Source organism: Strix uralensis, chromosome 5, assembly GCF_047716275.1.
Source record: "Strix uralensis isolate ZFMK-TIS-50842 chromosome 5, bStrUra1, whole genome shotgun sequence".
Classification (NCBI taxonomy): Eukaryota; Metazoa; Chordata; class Aves; order Strigiformes; family Strigidae; genus Strix; species Strix uralensis.
The window spans coordinates 28,084,319-28,101,943 of record NC_133976.1 but is presented as its reverse complement, the minus strand read 5'-3'; the positions used below and the strand labels follow the sequence as shown (position 1 = coordinate 28,101,943).

General features: G+C 37.4%; 1 protein-coding gene across 1 annotated transcript in view; it reads left to right on the top strand.

The window, feature by feature from the left end:
• The window catches only part of CFTR (CF transmembrane conductance regulator), a 91,671-nt gene that overhangs the window by 39,367 nt on the left and 34,679 nt on the right, over positions 1–17,625 (top strand). The window contains exons 12-18 of the mRNA XM_074869342.1: positions 6,158–6,252; positions 8,862–8,948; positions 9,817–10,549; positions 11,671–11,799; positions 14,034–14,071; positions 15,286–15,539; positions 16,595–16,674. Coding sequence (XP_074725443.1) covers positions 6,158–6,252; positions 8,862–8,948; positions 9,817–10,549; positions 11,671–11,799; positions 14,034–14,071; positions 15,286–15,539; positions 16,595–16,674 — 1,416 coding nt within the window. The remainder of the gene's footprint in view (positions 1–6,157; positions 6,253–8,861; positions 8,949–9,816; positions 10,550–11,670; positions 11,800–14,033; positions 14,072–15,285; positions 15,540–16,594; positions 16,675–17,625) is intronic.

Below are 17,625 nucleotides of genomic sequence, written 5' to 3'. Positions count from 1 at the left end.
CATGTTCTGATTTTAGAGCCACCAGCTGCTCATGAATGTAATGTTTAACATGGCATGCAAATAGAGGAAGTGTTTCCATATGAAATCAAATCATATAACAGTACTAAAGAAATTTGTGGCCAGATCCTGTGGTTTTTTGAGCTGGTTTTACAGGGAGTGCAGGAGATTAGATTCACTTTCATCTAAGAATTTAGATTATACAGAGAATAACTAGAGAAAGAGACAGTCAGTATGCCAAGGCCTGGTTTGTGTGCCTGCATGTTTGACATCTCCTTCTAAAGGATGGCATCCATCCCTGAGTGACAAGTTCCTTGCAATGTCAAGGATGCCCTGAAACAGAAACATATATCCTTGCATCCCACTATACTGCTCCAGCCCCTTTTACCTGTGCTGGTTTGGGGTTTGTTTGTTTTTTGTTGGTTGGTTTGAGGAGCTTTTTGACACATAACTAAATCAGTAGGAGTTGAGAGGTTATTATGTCAGTGAAACAAATACTTTGTGCCCTGATTTTGTGCCTGTTTTTCACAAGGGATATTGGCAGATCACAAAGTGAGTGGAAGAGAGGAATAATAAGGGTTCAAGTCTGGAACTGAGTACTTTGTAGCAGGTAATTCTCTGCAAGAGGATATGAAGACGTGTCTGGGTTACCTAATCAGGTACATGTCTACAGTGTAAACTACGTGACAGCAAGTTACTTAGCCTGTCTTCATAGCTGGGGAGAGCAACAGACGTGTCAAGGTGAAGTTCATCACATCCTAATGTAAATAACTAAAACAGCATAAATGCCTCTTTCAGGCAGAAAGTGCATATAGTATGTCAAATCTCCCACTAAAACCATTGCATCTCAGAAACGTGGGCCCAAAAGCTTTATACTTTTTCCACCTTGCACTGGTATGATCCATTGGCATGAGAAGACTCCTTTAACTGCAATTCTTTTCTGTGGCCCAAAATCACGGGCAGGTCAGCTGTGAAGCTGCTGACGCAGTGAGTTCCCTGGGATAACTGGAAGTAAATAGGCTGGCACAGTTTCTTTATAGCAGGGAAGCATCTTGATTAGAGAAAAAAATGTACTCAAACTAGCAAATGCAGTGACTTCAAGAAGTTTATCAACGATCACATAAATATGCTTAACAGAGCCCCTCTGCAATGTTCTGTGTTGATATCGTTTAGTTAAAGACCTGTTTCAGTCAAGACATCTCTCCCCACCTCTTTCCCTGTCTTAGGTACAGGGCTCTGGACTGATTGGATGTTGTCCTATCTTCTTGATACTTCTGGAATCATATTTAATTCCCTTGCCCTGCATTTAACCTACCCACATGCAGCATACCGACTACTTCAAGTTTCAAAAATCTGTTCCATGGGAATGTTTCCCCATAGAGAAAGCGAGTTTTGTGAGCATTCATGTGAGTGTTGGGTGAGCCTGACACTCTGCTCAAGATCACAAACTCTTGCAAAAACAAAGCTTATGCTTTTGGATCATGAATCCTTCATAAATGGTTCAGCTGAAATCTAACAAAAGCCTTGGCTTCAGGAATCATAGGCAGAGAGAGGTCAGTTACCTAAATAAAATAAAATTCTAAAAAGTAATTTCTCATTTGAAATACTTTAAAGAGATCTGGTTTTCTGGCTTCTGGCCCAGGAAAATGAGGACTCGAGTGTGTTCAAACTGGTTACCCAGAAGTCAAAATATAAAAAATTACTGAAAATTCTTCATATTTTAAAAATTAACAGAAATGTTCACTTGTAGGTGTGAGTCTAAAACACAAGACTAGATTTGAAAATTTTAAAACTTCTAATTTGCAGTTTAGTTCATATCTGTCTTACTTCCAAGATAATTTATTTTCTGAAAGTCAGGACAAATTGAAAGTTATGCTTTCTGCAAAATGACATTTCAAATTCATTATCTTAAAGTTTTTAGTAATCACTGAATTCAAATCTGGAGGTTTGTTTCTGTTCCATTTCTACCTTGTTGGCATATTTGAATTGAATATGATTGCTTGGAAATACAGAAATAATCATGTTAGTGAGAAAGCAGGTAACAGTAAATTTTCCTCTTATGACTGAAGGGAAAAATTATCAAATAGGTTGGAACAGTATTGCAGCTCCTGCTTGAAACCCTTGGTGCTGCTTCGGCTTAACTTGTATTCAGCTTTACTAGGCATTTTATATAATAAAGGCTTCAGTACTTTTAATTTATCGCAAATAGTCCATACTACAGAAAGGGAATTGCAAAGTACATTTAGAGGCAGCTTCTCTAAAACACAAAGAAAGTGGTCAAAAAAGAAGTACTTTGGTAGGTGAGAAGGAGGTAGCAATGTGAATGGGCGGATTTTCTGGGAACTGTGAAAATAAACGTGGGGAATGTTAATGGCAATGAAGAAAAGGAAGGTGATAGAGATGGTAAAGAAACTGAGACTGTAGGAAAAATGGAAGTGAAATAGAGAAAAGGGTTAGTGAAGGTGAAATGGGGAGAGTCAAGACCACTGCTCTGTTCCATCAGTTTCATGACTGTTTTACCTTTTTGGAGGGAAGGCAGAAGAGCAAAGATCTAAAACCACATCATTAAGGACATATTTAAGGAAGAAAGGGGGGTCCCATAAGTAAAATATGTATGTTCTGCTTGAATAGCTTGAGTAGCCTTGGATATATAAAGCAACTATATGCTGAAAAGCATGGTTCTCAGAAACTCTTTTCTGTCATGTTTTATTATCTTAATTCTTGCTAATGATTTATCAAATTATTTTGATAACAATCTCTACAGAAGAGACTTGGATTGTGAAGTGCATTCTGAGGTTTCCTTTTTTTATAATGAGACCATATTTCCTGTTCAGCCTGAAAAAAAATATTACCTTAAACTATCATCTTGGCTATATTCTTCCATACCAAATCCAAAGGTATTATGAGGGTCATCACTTTGCTGCTGAGGTCGATGAATATGACATTTACACTGTTAAAAATGCAAACAGATATTAAAAGGGGTGCCTTCTCCTTGGGTGTGCAACATGAGACTTGTTAGCTCCTGATATTAGAAGCACCCATGGAAATAATTAATATCTGTGAGAGCTGTGAGGGTTTTCTTCTCTGAATAGTTACCAATAGGTTTTTCAATTTAAGCATTTAGAAATAGATATGTTAAAGAAAATCCAGTGGCTACTTCATTAATATGCTGGGGTTTGTGCTGTTCAGCATCATTACATTAGGTTTGTCCCTGGCTTGATTTAACTTCCTGCATAAAATGACAGCAAGGATGTATTTGGACCAGCCCTATTACTTTTTTACAATAGGTAATGCATGTTCCAACAAACAGCATTGTGTGTCTATTGGACTTCATCACTCTGTTTACGCCTTTGAAAGAAATTACTAAACATTTTTTAATTATTATAATTACAGCCTGAAAAGTTCTTTGTCTGTTCCATGCCATATATTATGGCCCTGAGGTAAAGGGTGGAAGAGAGCAGAAGGGGAACTCATTAAAAGTCTGATTAAAATTCCATGTTGACACACCTGCAATGAAATATAGCTGACGAAATCCCACCACCATTTAAAACAATGGGAACCTTGGAGTTAATTTCAGTGGGGCTAGGATTTTACCCTGTTTGCAGGGGAAGACATACTGGGCCCAGTTCTTTACCTGGGCTTTTTTGGAAGAAGTAGAATCAGGAAAAGGCAATGGCACCAGCACCATTACAGGCAGCAGTACTGGTAGAAATGGGAAACAGTTGAAATCAGCTTAGATATCTAGATACTTAACCATGCAAATCCCAATGTTCAGGTGAAGATATTGGATAAATGTCAAAGTTACAGATGAATAACATGACTCCCACATGCATAACAAGGGATAGGACAAAAGGTAATGGCCTCAAGTTATGCCAGGAAAGGTTTAGACTGGATATTAGGAAATATTTCTTTATGGAACGGGTTGTTAGGCGTTGGAATGGGCTGCCCAGGGCAGTGGTGGAGTCCCCATCCCTGGAGGTGTTTAAGAGTTGGGTTGACATAGCGCTGAGGGATATGGTGTAGTTGGGAACCATCAGTGTTAGGTTAATGGTTGGACTAGGTGATCTACAAGGTTGTTTCCAACCTTGATGATTCTGTGATTCTGTGATAGTGAAATCACAAGTGGTCTGAGCAGAATAAATGCCAGAAGAGCTTTTATGCCAGAATTTCACATGTTCTCTCTAAATAATTCATGACCTATAAGAAAATGATTTTGCCATGTTCAGAAAATCTTTAAAAAATGTTGCCAGCCCTGTTTTTCACATCCCTCTTTCTGCAAATACCTGAGCTGTTATGTATTAGGATTTGCTTGTGTGGCTTTCCTTTTACAAGAGCGAAATAACTAGTTAATGTGAGAAGAATTTAAAAATCACCTGCAATAGATTTTCCATACGTAAGAGCATCTTGATTTTAAGGTCAGAATCCTCTAAGTCAGGAAGTAAATGCTATTATCAAATTAAAGAGTTGGGAGAATCTCCCATTTCCTGACAGACCAGGCAGTCAATTTCTAGCCCTTGAGTGGCTGGACCTTTCATCTGTCACTGATCCAGGGCTGAACAGCATTGTTCACTCTGTTCCTGAGGTCAGGGCAATTTACAGGGAAGGAAGAAGGAAACATTTCTCTGGAATGACTTTTATTTATTTATTTATTCTGCAAAACCTCAGAGGCCTGGAATGCCAAAAGGCTGCCCAACAGACAGTGATTAACAAAATCACAGCAGGGGTGATCAAGATTGATTTATATCTGACTTTGTATGAAATGCAAACTTCTAGGGAGCAGCTTAACTTAGAATCCCAGGTCATATTGCCCTGGAAGTGCTTCACGTATCTTCCAGTCTTTTTCCCAGAAGCTGCAGGATTGCTGTGGGTGCTGCAGAATGCATGCAGACAGCTGAGTTCCTGTGTGCCCCTTGGCTGCTTGGGAAAAGAGAGACCCCAAAACAGGCTACCTCTTTCAGTGCACTGTGTAAAGCCTGCTCCCAGAAGCTCACTTTCTGAGGGATTTTGCATGCCACCTTTTTCCCCCAAGAAGTTGCACTAAAAGGAAAATCTTTGTAAAGCATGAGAACACTGGACCCAATTTTGCCTGGTATCAGATGCCTTGGTCAGTGGGGGATCCCTGCCTTGGCAACAAGAGTGGCAGTCCAGTGCTGCCAAGCAGGGAGCACAGGCACTGGGAGCTTCTGGGACACTTGGGGCTTCCAGCTTGGTCATGGCAAACTGCCCTGGCCCTGTACCCACTGAAAATCTAGGTGCCCTGGGGCACAAGGAGGTCAGCCAGCCCGTGTTTCTGGGAAAAGTCCCCTGAAACTACCACCATCACAGTGATAGTGGTGTCACTGTATCAGCTTAAGGACATAGGCCAGGTAAGACTTGAAGGCAGAATTAATATTTTTTATTAGAGCAAATGTTAAAGTAGAAAAACTACACAGCCTTCAGGCGCACAAGCCATTCTCCATTTCTCCACTTCCATGTATTATTGTGGTTTCATGGATCCTCAGTTTTGGTGCTTAAATACTCGTCTCAAGAAAATTTCTGGCCACCTCTGCCAGTGAGGCACAAGGATGTCCTTTGCTCCTTTTTCTGTCTCACAAGAGTGAAATGTTATTTTCTGGTTTTATCATTGGCTAAAGATTAATTTTTAGCATAGTCATGAGTTGTAAGTAACTTACAGCCCAAGCAGTGGAACTTGGCTCCCAAACCTTTTGCAAACCTTGAGCATTCCTGGCATTCCCAGCTAGGAATTTTGTGAAAGCATTTTTCAATGAACTTTCCTGAAATATAAATTTCTCTGGGTTTTGAAGAGCTCTTATCATTTTATTTGGCAGAAAACTCGAATGGTTAACCTCTGGGATTGATGTTGTATGAAGGTACATTCCTTGCTTTTATGGAGATCTAGCAATTAAGACAAATATTTGTTCTTGAGGTCTTGCAGCTCATGATTGCTCTCCGTGATAGAATGATATATTTTATTTTATCACCATTTCTGATTACATAAACAAATGAAAGAATTAAACCTGTGTGGGACTTTTTTTTTTTTTACAACTTTTGTCTAACCTGTCTGTACACTGTTGTACACTATGCTTCCATCCAGTCTGTAGCTTGAGTTTCTTGGATATGGAAAATACATGTCTGATTCTTAAAAACAATTTATTAACAGGACATTTCCAAGTTCCCAGACAAAGATTATACAGTGCTGGGTGAAGGTGGAATCATTCTGAGCGGAGGCCAGCGAGCACGAATCTCACTAGCAAGGTATTTTGCTCTCTAATATTTCAAGTATAAGGAAAATGTTATGACTAAGCACTGAAATACACGTGGACCAAGTCCTGCTAAATAAATATCCTCCAGGTATACCAGGAACTTGATTTTACTATTAGAAATCTGAGTTTTGCTGTGCAATTGTGTTTGTGATATGCCTGCATATTTTTTTATTGAATTTTAAAAGTTTAATGTCAGATGCATGCTGTAGCTTAGCTGAAGACTCTTTCCCTCTCTGATGCAAGATGCCGTTTGGAGATTCAGACCTTTAACTGTAGCTTTCTAAGTACCAAAGAAACTCATACAAAGATACAAATAAAAATATTCCAGGATCTTTCTCTGCTATGACACTTCTACAAAGCAGTTTATATATTGAATGACATACTCCCTGTCTGCAGGTAACAAAAATGAAAAAATGCCATGTTTCAAAAAACATTGCTAATAGTTTTGGTCTTCTTCTGTTGTAAAAAGTGGAAAGCAATGGCTCGTCAGTACCTGTGAATAATGGTCTGGCCTTGTCAATGTTAGTAAGTAATTTTGAAGGTCTACAGAACAATAACATAGGTGTTTGTCTTATAAATTAGCTATGTGTTTCAGCGGAATCACTTAGCTAACATTAGAAATCCAGTAATGACAGCTCTGATGTGTAAATGGCCCCATTTATTTCTGTGCCAAGTGCAAGTTGTGCTGGTTCCCATGCTCAGAAACACTGGGTAGAAGTACAATCGCATTATAGTGATCTTCACTGGCATCCCATGAAAGATACGTATGTCTGTATGAGGCTAAAAGATGGTTTCATTAAAATAAAGAGGCTTTCAGTGTGGATCTTTCTAGTGGATTTGTGACAGGGAAGAGGCATATGGATAGTTTTGTTTTATGCAGTAAGAGAAGAGAGAAGGGGAGGAATAGGCAAAGCTTTCAGAGCAAAAAAACCTCAACCAACAAAACCCACTTAGATTTTCATTTAAAATGCAACATTTATGTGAAGTATTTTGCAGATTCTATTAATAATCATGTCTGTCACTTTTCAGATGGTCACAGCTTATTTACTGGAGGGTCACAGAACAGATATAATATGTTTATTGTCAGCTATATAATTATTATTTTTAAAACAATTAATTGTCCCAAAGACAGTGGTTGTATCTGCTTTACATTTTGTTCGGGCTCCAGTCTAAACTCAGCATACTGCAAGGTGTGCCACTGTTGAGGTGTGGGTTGCAAATGAAGCTCTGAGAATGCTAGAGGAGAAAATTTAGGACTACAGCCTCGGGTTGTACCCGTCTGCACTGGTGATAAGCTGGAAGTTATTTGCTCGGACTGGCTGCATACAGGTGTCTGGTGTACTCTGTGCGAAGTCATGTGAAATGAGAATCCCTGCTGGAGGTGTCATCAACCAGCCGCCATGAAAAGCAAATGGACATGGCATGAATCCGTCTTTCTTACAGAGCACTGTCAGTGCCTGCAGCTACAGCCAGGGGAAAGAGAGGATCAAGGGAAAAAAACAATGCATGCCCTGGGTTTAAAGCCGGTCATGTATATCTAAGTCCAGCATACAAATTACAGCGATAATTTGAGTACTACTATTATTCCAGGAAAAAACCTGCAAACTTTTTTTGCTGATGAAAGCGCCAGCAACAGTATAAACTTTTTGTTGTTGTGCAGTCACTACATCATAATGTATGGTCAGTGAAATCCATCGTGACAGAGGATTTTTCAATGAAGTTCCTTTGTTTATTAACATAATATACTAGTATTGAGGGCTTTTTCTCCTGGTGGTTAAATATTTTCACATTGTTTAACATAACAATTTTAAAACTAATTTTTAGAGTACTTTTAAAAGTACCGAAATGCAGCTGTCCAAATTTTCTTTACTAATTATACCCTGATTCATATCACATCATGATTTTCATACTCACAGAGAAAGGCAAGGGGCCTTTTTGAACTTCTATTGAAAGTTTATTTAAACTTTAAATAAAATATTTTTAAAATACCCCTCTTAACCATAGGTTTATGTTTCAGTGAGCCATGTCCAAGCACATACAGCTTAAGGTCCTAATGCTACAAATAGTTTTTCATGTCCTGAACTCAAAATATTGTACAGTCCCATTTCAGATAATGTTTTCAAGATCATGGGTCACTAATACACTTGTCTTTGCTCACCGCTTATTTCAAAGTACTTTTAAAACCAAGTGCTGAGACCTAAGTCTTTTCACACACTTATTTAAAGATATGTAATATTCCCTCAGGCACCAGTACACGTTACAGTATTTAAATGGCTGTTGTACACTGATGGAGACTGTCAGATTCAGGCCATAAACAGAACTTCAGGGTAAAAGACAACTGTATAGCTTCCTTTGATTGCACAGAAAGTAATGGAAAACTGAGTTAGTTTGTAATGTGGTCTGCAGCAAGGAAAGGCTTTACTGAAAGGTGCCCTATAAGCACATTTAACATGGAACTCCAGCTCCATATTGATGCTGTAGAAAAGTCTTATCAATTACAAGTTTTGGAGACAAAACTGTAAAGGCATTCTTTTAAAATTAGATTTATGTAAATTTATAAGTCTTGTGAAAGTTAATGTCATTTCCATTTTCTCTGTTCAGAGCAGTGTACAAAGATGCTGATTTGTATCTCCTGGATTCTCCTTTTGGACATTTAGACATTTTTACAGAAAAAGAGATATTTGAAAGGTACTGTATGTTTTGATAGATTGTATTTAAGAATCCTACCAAGCAGCACAACGTAAAACCAAGAACAGAAATGTACTAACAGTATAAAATTACTGAAGTGATCAAAATTATATCTTCTGAGGATGTTTATTTTTAGGGATTCTCATGACTGAGCATTTGTGTTAGCAGTAGGACAGCATACTGTGCTGGGAACAAGCCTGGGCCAGGTGTGAGCATTACTGCCTCCTCTTCCATCTCAATGTAATGAGCCTGCTATAATCTATTACTCCCAGAGTGCATGGCTTTATATCTGGTGTGTCTGTGTGCCAGAAAGGCTTCCATTTTAAAACACTTACCTGCTTTGTAAGTATGAATTTTTACAAAAAGCTATGTTTTGTATTGTTTTTCTAATCACCTGTGAACTGAAAGTGCCCACTGACCAACAGAATGGCAGCAAGTTGGCCAAAGACAGACTTGTCATGGTGGTGTAGCTCAAAACAGTAAGGACACACACTGCCATCCATGAGCTTTTCAGTCACCATAAGTCTGAAGTTTTGCCAAATATTTGCTAATACTTTTAAGTTTAGTAGCAGAAGATCTAAGTAACCCTATGATGAAAAGAAATATTTCATTTTCATGTTGAAGTGTGCTTTTTGGATTGACCTGAAAATGATTAAATTTTCCCCCTTTTTTTGATTCCTGTGATAAAGTACACACCGTTTACACATCTCAGCCTTACTACCTCCTTTGTAGTTTAAAGGAGCACCCAAGACTGCTCATACTGGGAGGGGGGCAGGTAAAAGCAAATAGATTGAAAATGAAAGGGATAAAAGCAACCTTTGATCGTGAAGAATAAAATCTAATTGTTAACACTTTTCATCTTTTATAGCTGTGTATGCAAGTTAATGGCGAATAAAACTAGGATCTTGGTTACTTCAAAACTGGAACATTTAAAGATTGCTGACAAAATACTAATTTTACATGAGGGGAGCTGCTATTTCTATGGAACATTTTCTGAACTTCAGGGTCAACGGCCAGACTTCAGCTCAGAGCTGATGGGATTTGATTCTTTTGATCAGTTCAGTGCAGAGAGAAGAAATTCAATTCTAACTGAGACTCTCCGACGATTTTCCATTGAAGGAGAAGGCATGGGAACACGAAATGAAATAAAGAAGCAATCTTTTAAACAAACTTCAGATTTTAATGACAAAAGGAATAACTCCATAATTATTAACCCCCTTATTGCAAGTAGGAAGTTCTCAGTAGTGCAGAAGAACGGGATGCAGGTCAATGGGATAGAAGATGGCCACAATGACCCACCAGAAAGGAGGCTTTCACTGGTACCTGACTTGGAACAAGGAGATGTAGGTCTGCTTCGGAGTAACATGCTGAGCACTGAACATATGCTGCAAGGTCGGAGGAGGCAATCTGTGTTAAACCTGATGACGGGCCCCTCTGTGAACTATGGACCAAACTTTTCCAAAAAGGGAAGTACAACATTTCGGAAAATGTCTATGGTGCCTCAGACAAACCTGGCTTCTGAAATAGATATCTACACCAGGCGCTTGTCTCGAGACAGTGTCTTGGACATAACTGATGAAATCAGTGAAGAGGATTTGAAGGTATGTGTTGATTTACATTCATCTTGCTTTTTGATATGGTGATAGTTTAGTGCAATATACTTATATATTTTTCTACGTGATTATGCCATTCCTAATGTAGTACTTCTCCGTGGAATATATTTTTTGGAATATCTGTGAATTTTTTTTAACTCAAATATCATCTTGAAATCATTGAAATCCTCAAAAATTTATTTTGCCTGATTTTTTATAGTTTTTGAAAGCTATCTGTAGAGAATTTCAATACAGAATTTTAATCTCCTGCACTTTAATCTGTCTTCAAGATTACTTATGCTAAAATGAAATTTGAAACCGTAACATGGAAAAACATTGTTTTAAAACATTTATGTAAAATTGACATTGGAAATGTAAGGCTTACAGAAAAATTAAAACACATTTGAAGTACTAGCACAGTTTTTAAAACTGGAATTTGATCAAATTTGACAAATTTATCAGACTGCTTAGTCTATGTTCTGATACAGAAAATGAACAGAGAGTAAGCTGGATATGACTCTGTTTTTATGGATGTGCTGGAAATTATACAATTAAGGTTGAGTTGTATACAAAGAACTGGACCAAAATTAATTTTGTCTAATAACTATCAACTGGTCATGATAAACTACTTTCGTTTTCAAAACTGACATCTGATTTTCACAGGATAGGAAAATTTTCTGAAGTAGTTTCCTAGGTGGAAAAAAAGTCTACAAGAAATATTTAAACTCATAATTTGCTGAAGCACTGCCCATTTTTTCTTTTGCTTTATTGATCTGAGCAGAAAAAAACCCCCTGAGAGTATTTACAAATTTACTCTAACAGTACAATAGTAATCTTCATTGAGAGAAAACAGCTATTGATTAACCATTTCTGGGCTTCTAGTAGTGCTAGACAAATCTTGGTGTTTCTTTCAGTGTTTTCTGAAAATTTCAAATCATCTCTGAACTGTGTTGTTATATCAAAAATTACTTATGCAGTCAGTACCTTCCTCTCCAGCCATTATCAGCCAATTTGAATGCTACAGTTCAACTATTTGGAGTGAGTTAGCAGAAAGAATGACAGCAGTCACGTGTCAGAAATTCTCATATATAGATATCATTCTTACTGTGGTCTTATCAATTCTTTGACAGGAATGCTTCACTGATGATGCGGAAAGCATGGGTACTGTTACCACATGGAATACCTATTTCAGATATGTTACCATCCACAGAAACTTGATTTTTGTTCTAATTTTGTGTGTAACTGTCTTCTTAGTTGAGGTAAGAAAGTCTGCACTTGAAGTCATGTTACTGCAAATGATGTTTGTTCAAACTGTGTTCTTTGTGATAAAAGGATAAATGGATAAAGTGTCAGACATTAGCTCATATATGTATCACTTATTGGCAACTGCTGTTAAATGATGTTGCAGAATTCATTAGGAATATAGGACTAGTTTCTGGTTGATTGTGTCAGTGAGAGGTTTTTAGCAGTTCTGTGATGGCATTCAAATTTCTAGTATCATCAAGGAGATGAAGAAGGATATGGCTGATGGTATCCTGAATTTAAACTAATGTTATGTTGCAGGTGATTTAAATTACTTCTTTTGGACCAGGAATAAAGCCTGGAGCTTAGATCTAGTTTGAGTTCCCAAATTTTTAAACCACCTTCAGAAGCAAGAGAGTATTTAGATGTGTAGCTGTTCTTATCATGTAAGTTTTGTCTCCATGGTAGTGGAAAATGGCTGTGTAAATCTACAACGGCAAAGATGAATGTGAGTTGTAAAGGAAAAGCAAATTTAACTTTGAGGTATATCAGATTTATCCCCATATATTCAGCATACATTTCTAACCTTGATTACAAATTTTTGCTTGTAAATTAGATTAAAACCTTTTTAAATAATTCAGAAGTCTCATCTTCTAATTGAAGAACAGATCTTTTGACAAAGTGTATCCATCTGAGTTAAACTTCCCAGTGTGACTATTGCTTAAGTAAAAGCCTACTGATAAATTAATGGGCTGGAAAGTATTCAGTCACAGCACAGACTATATAACCTTTAGCAAACCTCTGTGCATGAGATGAAATACCACACCAAGTGGTTATGTGGCCTGTGCTAACAGTTTGTACCCTTCTAACATGACAATGAAGAGATGCTAGTGATGAACATCCAAGTGCTGAACTGAAGCAACAGTGACAAGTAAATTGAAAGTGGAGTTTTGACACCCTTCAGAGCTGGGTGGGACTATTGTGGAAATGCTAGAGATACTGTTTTAGATTTAGAATGGATTGTTTTGTATTGCAGGTTCCAAGGTGAGTCCACACAGATCACCATAAATAGGGCATCAGTTGTACATTCTTCCTAGATTTGCAAGGGGGCTGTGTGTGTGTGGCTCACTTAAGTAGCTCAAAACTGTGTTTCCTAGATGTAATACCCAGAGACTATGGTTGCATAACTGGAAGAAGAGCAGTTATGAATGGAAATGTATAGAAAGCCTTTGTGAAGTTATTCTGTCACAATATTGTCTACCTTCATCTTCACAGCTGAAAAAACTACTCTGCTGTGAGGAGTCAAGATGAGAACAGAAATCTGTTGAGAGATGTAAAAATATTATTGTGAAAGAAGCCTGATCCTTACAGATGCTTAAATTCAGGGCATCATGGTCAATCTTGAGTTATTTACTGTAAGACCTGCAAAAGTTAATGGTTTCCAAGGAGAAGACTAATTATGTGCTGAGGTATTATTGCAATACATTCCTGTACCAGTGCCTTAAAAGTACTTGGGAAGAGGATTGTAGAAACTCTATTTCAACCCTTAGAAAAAAGGTCATAGAAATAGAGCAGGCTGAAATGTGGTGGTCTAGATGAAGATCTCCAGTGTCTCAGTGGACAGACAGGAAAATGTGTTACATACAGGGGAAGCTTCTGTTGAGCACTGAAGCATCTCAATAAAAAGGGTTTAAGTCCCCATTTAAAAAATATTAAAATAGTTTATGTGGAGAATTATGTAAAACTAGCAGCCAAGCAATATCAGACAAATAGATATATCAAATGTAGATATCAGCTAGCAAGAACAGCAGTGCAAAAATAACAGGGTTATAGGTTTGACATTCATATTTGAATAGTTGCCATTGAAGGTATTGAGAGACTCTTAGGGCCATCAAGAAATATTAAACTTTAAAACTTAAAATATGTTAAAGTATACAGTGAATTTTCCTTGTCATTAGGAACGCATTAGCAAGCCTTTGTTAATGTAATGGTGAAAAAAACAAAAGAATATTTAGGCACTTGAGAGCCTGATTGTAATACAAATCTAAATGTAGCTTTCCTGGTGGGATGCACTAAATGGTTTCTGTGGAAAGAGGAGCAGATATGACAAGGTTTTTGCTTCAGGGAAGTTTGACTTCTATCCATTTGTAATGCTCTCTCTAAAAACAACTATAAAGTCAGTGAAAGGTGATAAGAAAAAGTACATAATGTGACAAGACAAAAAAATTGACTCTGTTTTCTTTGGTCACAGGTAGCTGCTTCTCTTGCTGGGTTATGGTTTCTTAAAAAGTAAGTAGTGGTGATCATTTTTTGAGAAATTGGGGTCTCCTTTATATTGATTTTTGCTGTAAATAATTAATAAATTCTGCCAGAATTCTACACGGATAGGTACCAGCTTATATTCAGTAAAATGGTTCACAGATGGATAATCTAAATACCTCATGTAGGTGGTATCTTAAGCTGGTACTTCTTCAAGTGCTAACAATCAAATGCTTTGTGTCTTGTTATTAAGCACATAACAGTGCACGCAAGACTTTTCCTGGGTCAGCTCACTCTAGAGATGCATGGACTTGATTATTCTGAATACACCGTGGTTCACCGCTGTCTTTCAGAGGTGCCAGGTGAGACATTTGCTTAGGAACATTTTAAGGGAGCAGTTTCTGTAAGACTCCATTTGTACAATTTTCTCTGCTCGCCTATGAAAAATTCCCAAAAGTTACAGGGTCAGGCAGATGAAGGTTAAAACATACTGAGCAGTGGTATGGCTTTTCCTGGCTTAATGCTTTTGATCCCTGTGTTTCTCCTGCAGTACTAAGTCTGTACGTTTGGGAAGAGAAGGCATATGGTGACTTAGATCTGACCCAGAGGAGAAGGGATTTATGTTGATGTCCCCTTACAACAGGTCACTAAGGCCTTTGATTTTTATAGTACACCTAAAGCATTTTACTTTCATAATAATTCACTTTTTTCAACACTTAAACTATTTTTTCTGGTTGAAAGAAGTGGATGTGTTTTTCTTGATTAGGCTTGTTTTGTCAGTGATTAGACAGGCAGTAGATTTGCAAGAGACTACCAAAGCAGTACATTTTCACAGTAGTTTGGAGAAAACTGTTGGAGAGGTCACAGTTATATGCCAATGTCTTAATTTCCATCTTTGTAAGAACCCTTCATTGCACAATTACAACTGATTTCAGAAATTACTACAAATGCTGCTAGGTGCCTGAATCACCAAAGGTATCTGAGAAGATGAATAAGCCATTTATTGCCTTGACCCCTGAACACACAGAGAGTAACTTTGCCTTAGTGGAACATGGGATAGTTCATAATTTATATTTCATATACACAGGATAATATTTTAAAAATTACTGGAAATATATAGAACTAACCATTAACATAATTTTAAAATGAATGAACATTGCAATACTATTTGTTTAGTAGAGAAAATAAAAGAGAAACAAATGCAACTTCCAGTAATGCATTTATTTTTAATTTCCATCACACAGGACAGCTTTGAAAGCAAATGCAACACAATCAGAAAACAGTACCTCTGACAAACCTCCTGTGATTGTCACTGACACTAGTGCCTACTACATCATTTATATTTATGTGGGAGTGGCAGATACCCTGCTTGCCATGGGAATCTTCAGAGGTTTGCCCCTTGTGCATACGCTTATAACAGTGTCTAAAACTCTTCATCAAAAGATGGTGCACGCAGTTCTTCATGCACCTATGTCAACATTCAACTCTTGGAAAGCAGGTAACTGAGATGGGAACTGATTGACTCATGTATGGCTTTCATTTCAATTAAGCAGTTTTCATTCTGTTAAAGGATACTGTTGTTTCCCATTTACATTTTCAGTCAAGCTGAATGTTAAAAGTTTGCTGCATAAAGTAATTTGTGAATCTTTTAATGAACCTTGATTGTACTTTAAGTGTGACATATTTCAGTTGTCAATTCTGATTCCGAAATATCACCTTCTAAGTTGGAGAAAATTAACTGTTAACTGTTTGAGGCAGTAAAACTAGAATAGCTTCTAATGAATAGACTTTGTCTAAAACTGCAATAGAAAAGATGTAGTCAGTTATGTGGTGAGTGACAAGGAGTCAGGTGTGGATGATAAATAGTGCTTTATGTCATGAGTAGTCCTACTAAAATGACATAAAACATCAGTTAGTTTGAATAATGGTATGTGTATTCAAATTTGTCTCTGGAGTTGATACAGAGTTCATTATATAACTGGTGCAACAAGTTCCATCTCCCGCTGTACATGAAGTTCCTATCCCATACCCTTCTTACTGGTGCGTACTAGATTACAGGAGGCACTGGTAAATGACAATACAACATAGGGTTTCTTCTTCATTTTCCCATTATATTCTTAATTCTGTTGTTACCTGGTGATTAATACAGTAATTCTGCTCAGAAGCTAAGAAACTGGTGTACAAACTCATACAAATGCTGATGTGCAAATTATCTGTGTATCAGCAGAGCCTGCTGCATAAGGGATACAGACTTTATGCTTTGTGCCTCTTTCTGTCCTGTTTAATTATGTTTCTTTGTTTTTATTACATTTTCCTGGGGTTTTTCTGAGATTCCAAAAGCTGAAACAGGAGTGGTGGAGCCAAATTCCTCCATGGGGAAAGAAGCTGTAACTCTACTAAACTGTAATGGAATTGCCTGTACTATAAAAAATCTTGTGCTTATCCCTAATATATTGTATTCAGAAACAGTTGTACTTTTTATTAAAGTAATATAAGTAGGATTTTGGGGGTGTTAAAATGTTTGACTTTTTTTTTTTTTTCCTTAATCCATAGGTGGTATACTTAACAGATTCTCAAAAGATACGGCAGTACTGGATGACTTACTTCCACTTACAGTATTTGACTTCATTCAGGTTTGTAGAATAAAAGTTCTAAAGTTAGCTGTCTTATAGCATTGTAAAGTTTCAGTTGTACATCATGCAAAACAAATCATATTGATAAGAAGAAATAACAACTGGAATTAAATCCCTCTTCCTTTTTCCAGTCTGTATATCTATTTATATAGCTGCTTATCTTGTAAGTCAACTTCATTGCTTCTTTTTTGAGTACTTGCCTATATGTGTACCTCCACTGTTTGTGCAAACCACTTCTAGTACTCAGGCTTGGAAATATTTTTGCCCTGCAGACCCCTACAGTACAAATATCCCTGCTGCTGCCCACATACAACTTCAAAGGTGTATAGGGCATTCTTTAGTTTCTTTCAGTTATCTTTGCTCACGATTAATTATTTTTTCATGCTATCCTTTGACTGATTCAGTCATTTCCATGACTTTACCTCCTTAGCCTCCTTCGTACCCAGTTTGCTAGCATCACCCTTAATTTACTTCTCTTTTGTTGAATATATTCTTGGTTTTTCTGTTCTTTTATGTTCTGTGGAAACTCTTCCAGGCCTGCCTTATTGGGCAGTTTGACCCATGCTGATGTGCTTTCAACTCTCAGCCAGGCAGTTCTTTTTCTTTTTTGTCTTTTTTTTTCTCATTCACAAGTTTGACTGATTAATTTTGTCTTTTATCCTTTGCATCTTTGTGGCTTCCCCTGAGTCTCTGGGATTAAAGCTGAGTCTGTCAAGCACTGGATAACTACTTGTGATGAAGGAAAGCTTTAGATGACTCTGCTCCTTGGAGGAATTTTACATCCCTAAGAGTGGTAGAATTGCAAACTTTTAATTTTTTGGATGGAAAGACTTGTTTCCAGCATACCTCCTGGGAAACACCATGCATTGCAAAGTCTTGAGTTTTGAATTACCTTCCAATTCATCCACCCTGAAGAGAACATTGAAGAAATACAGAGATAAAGGCAATTCC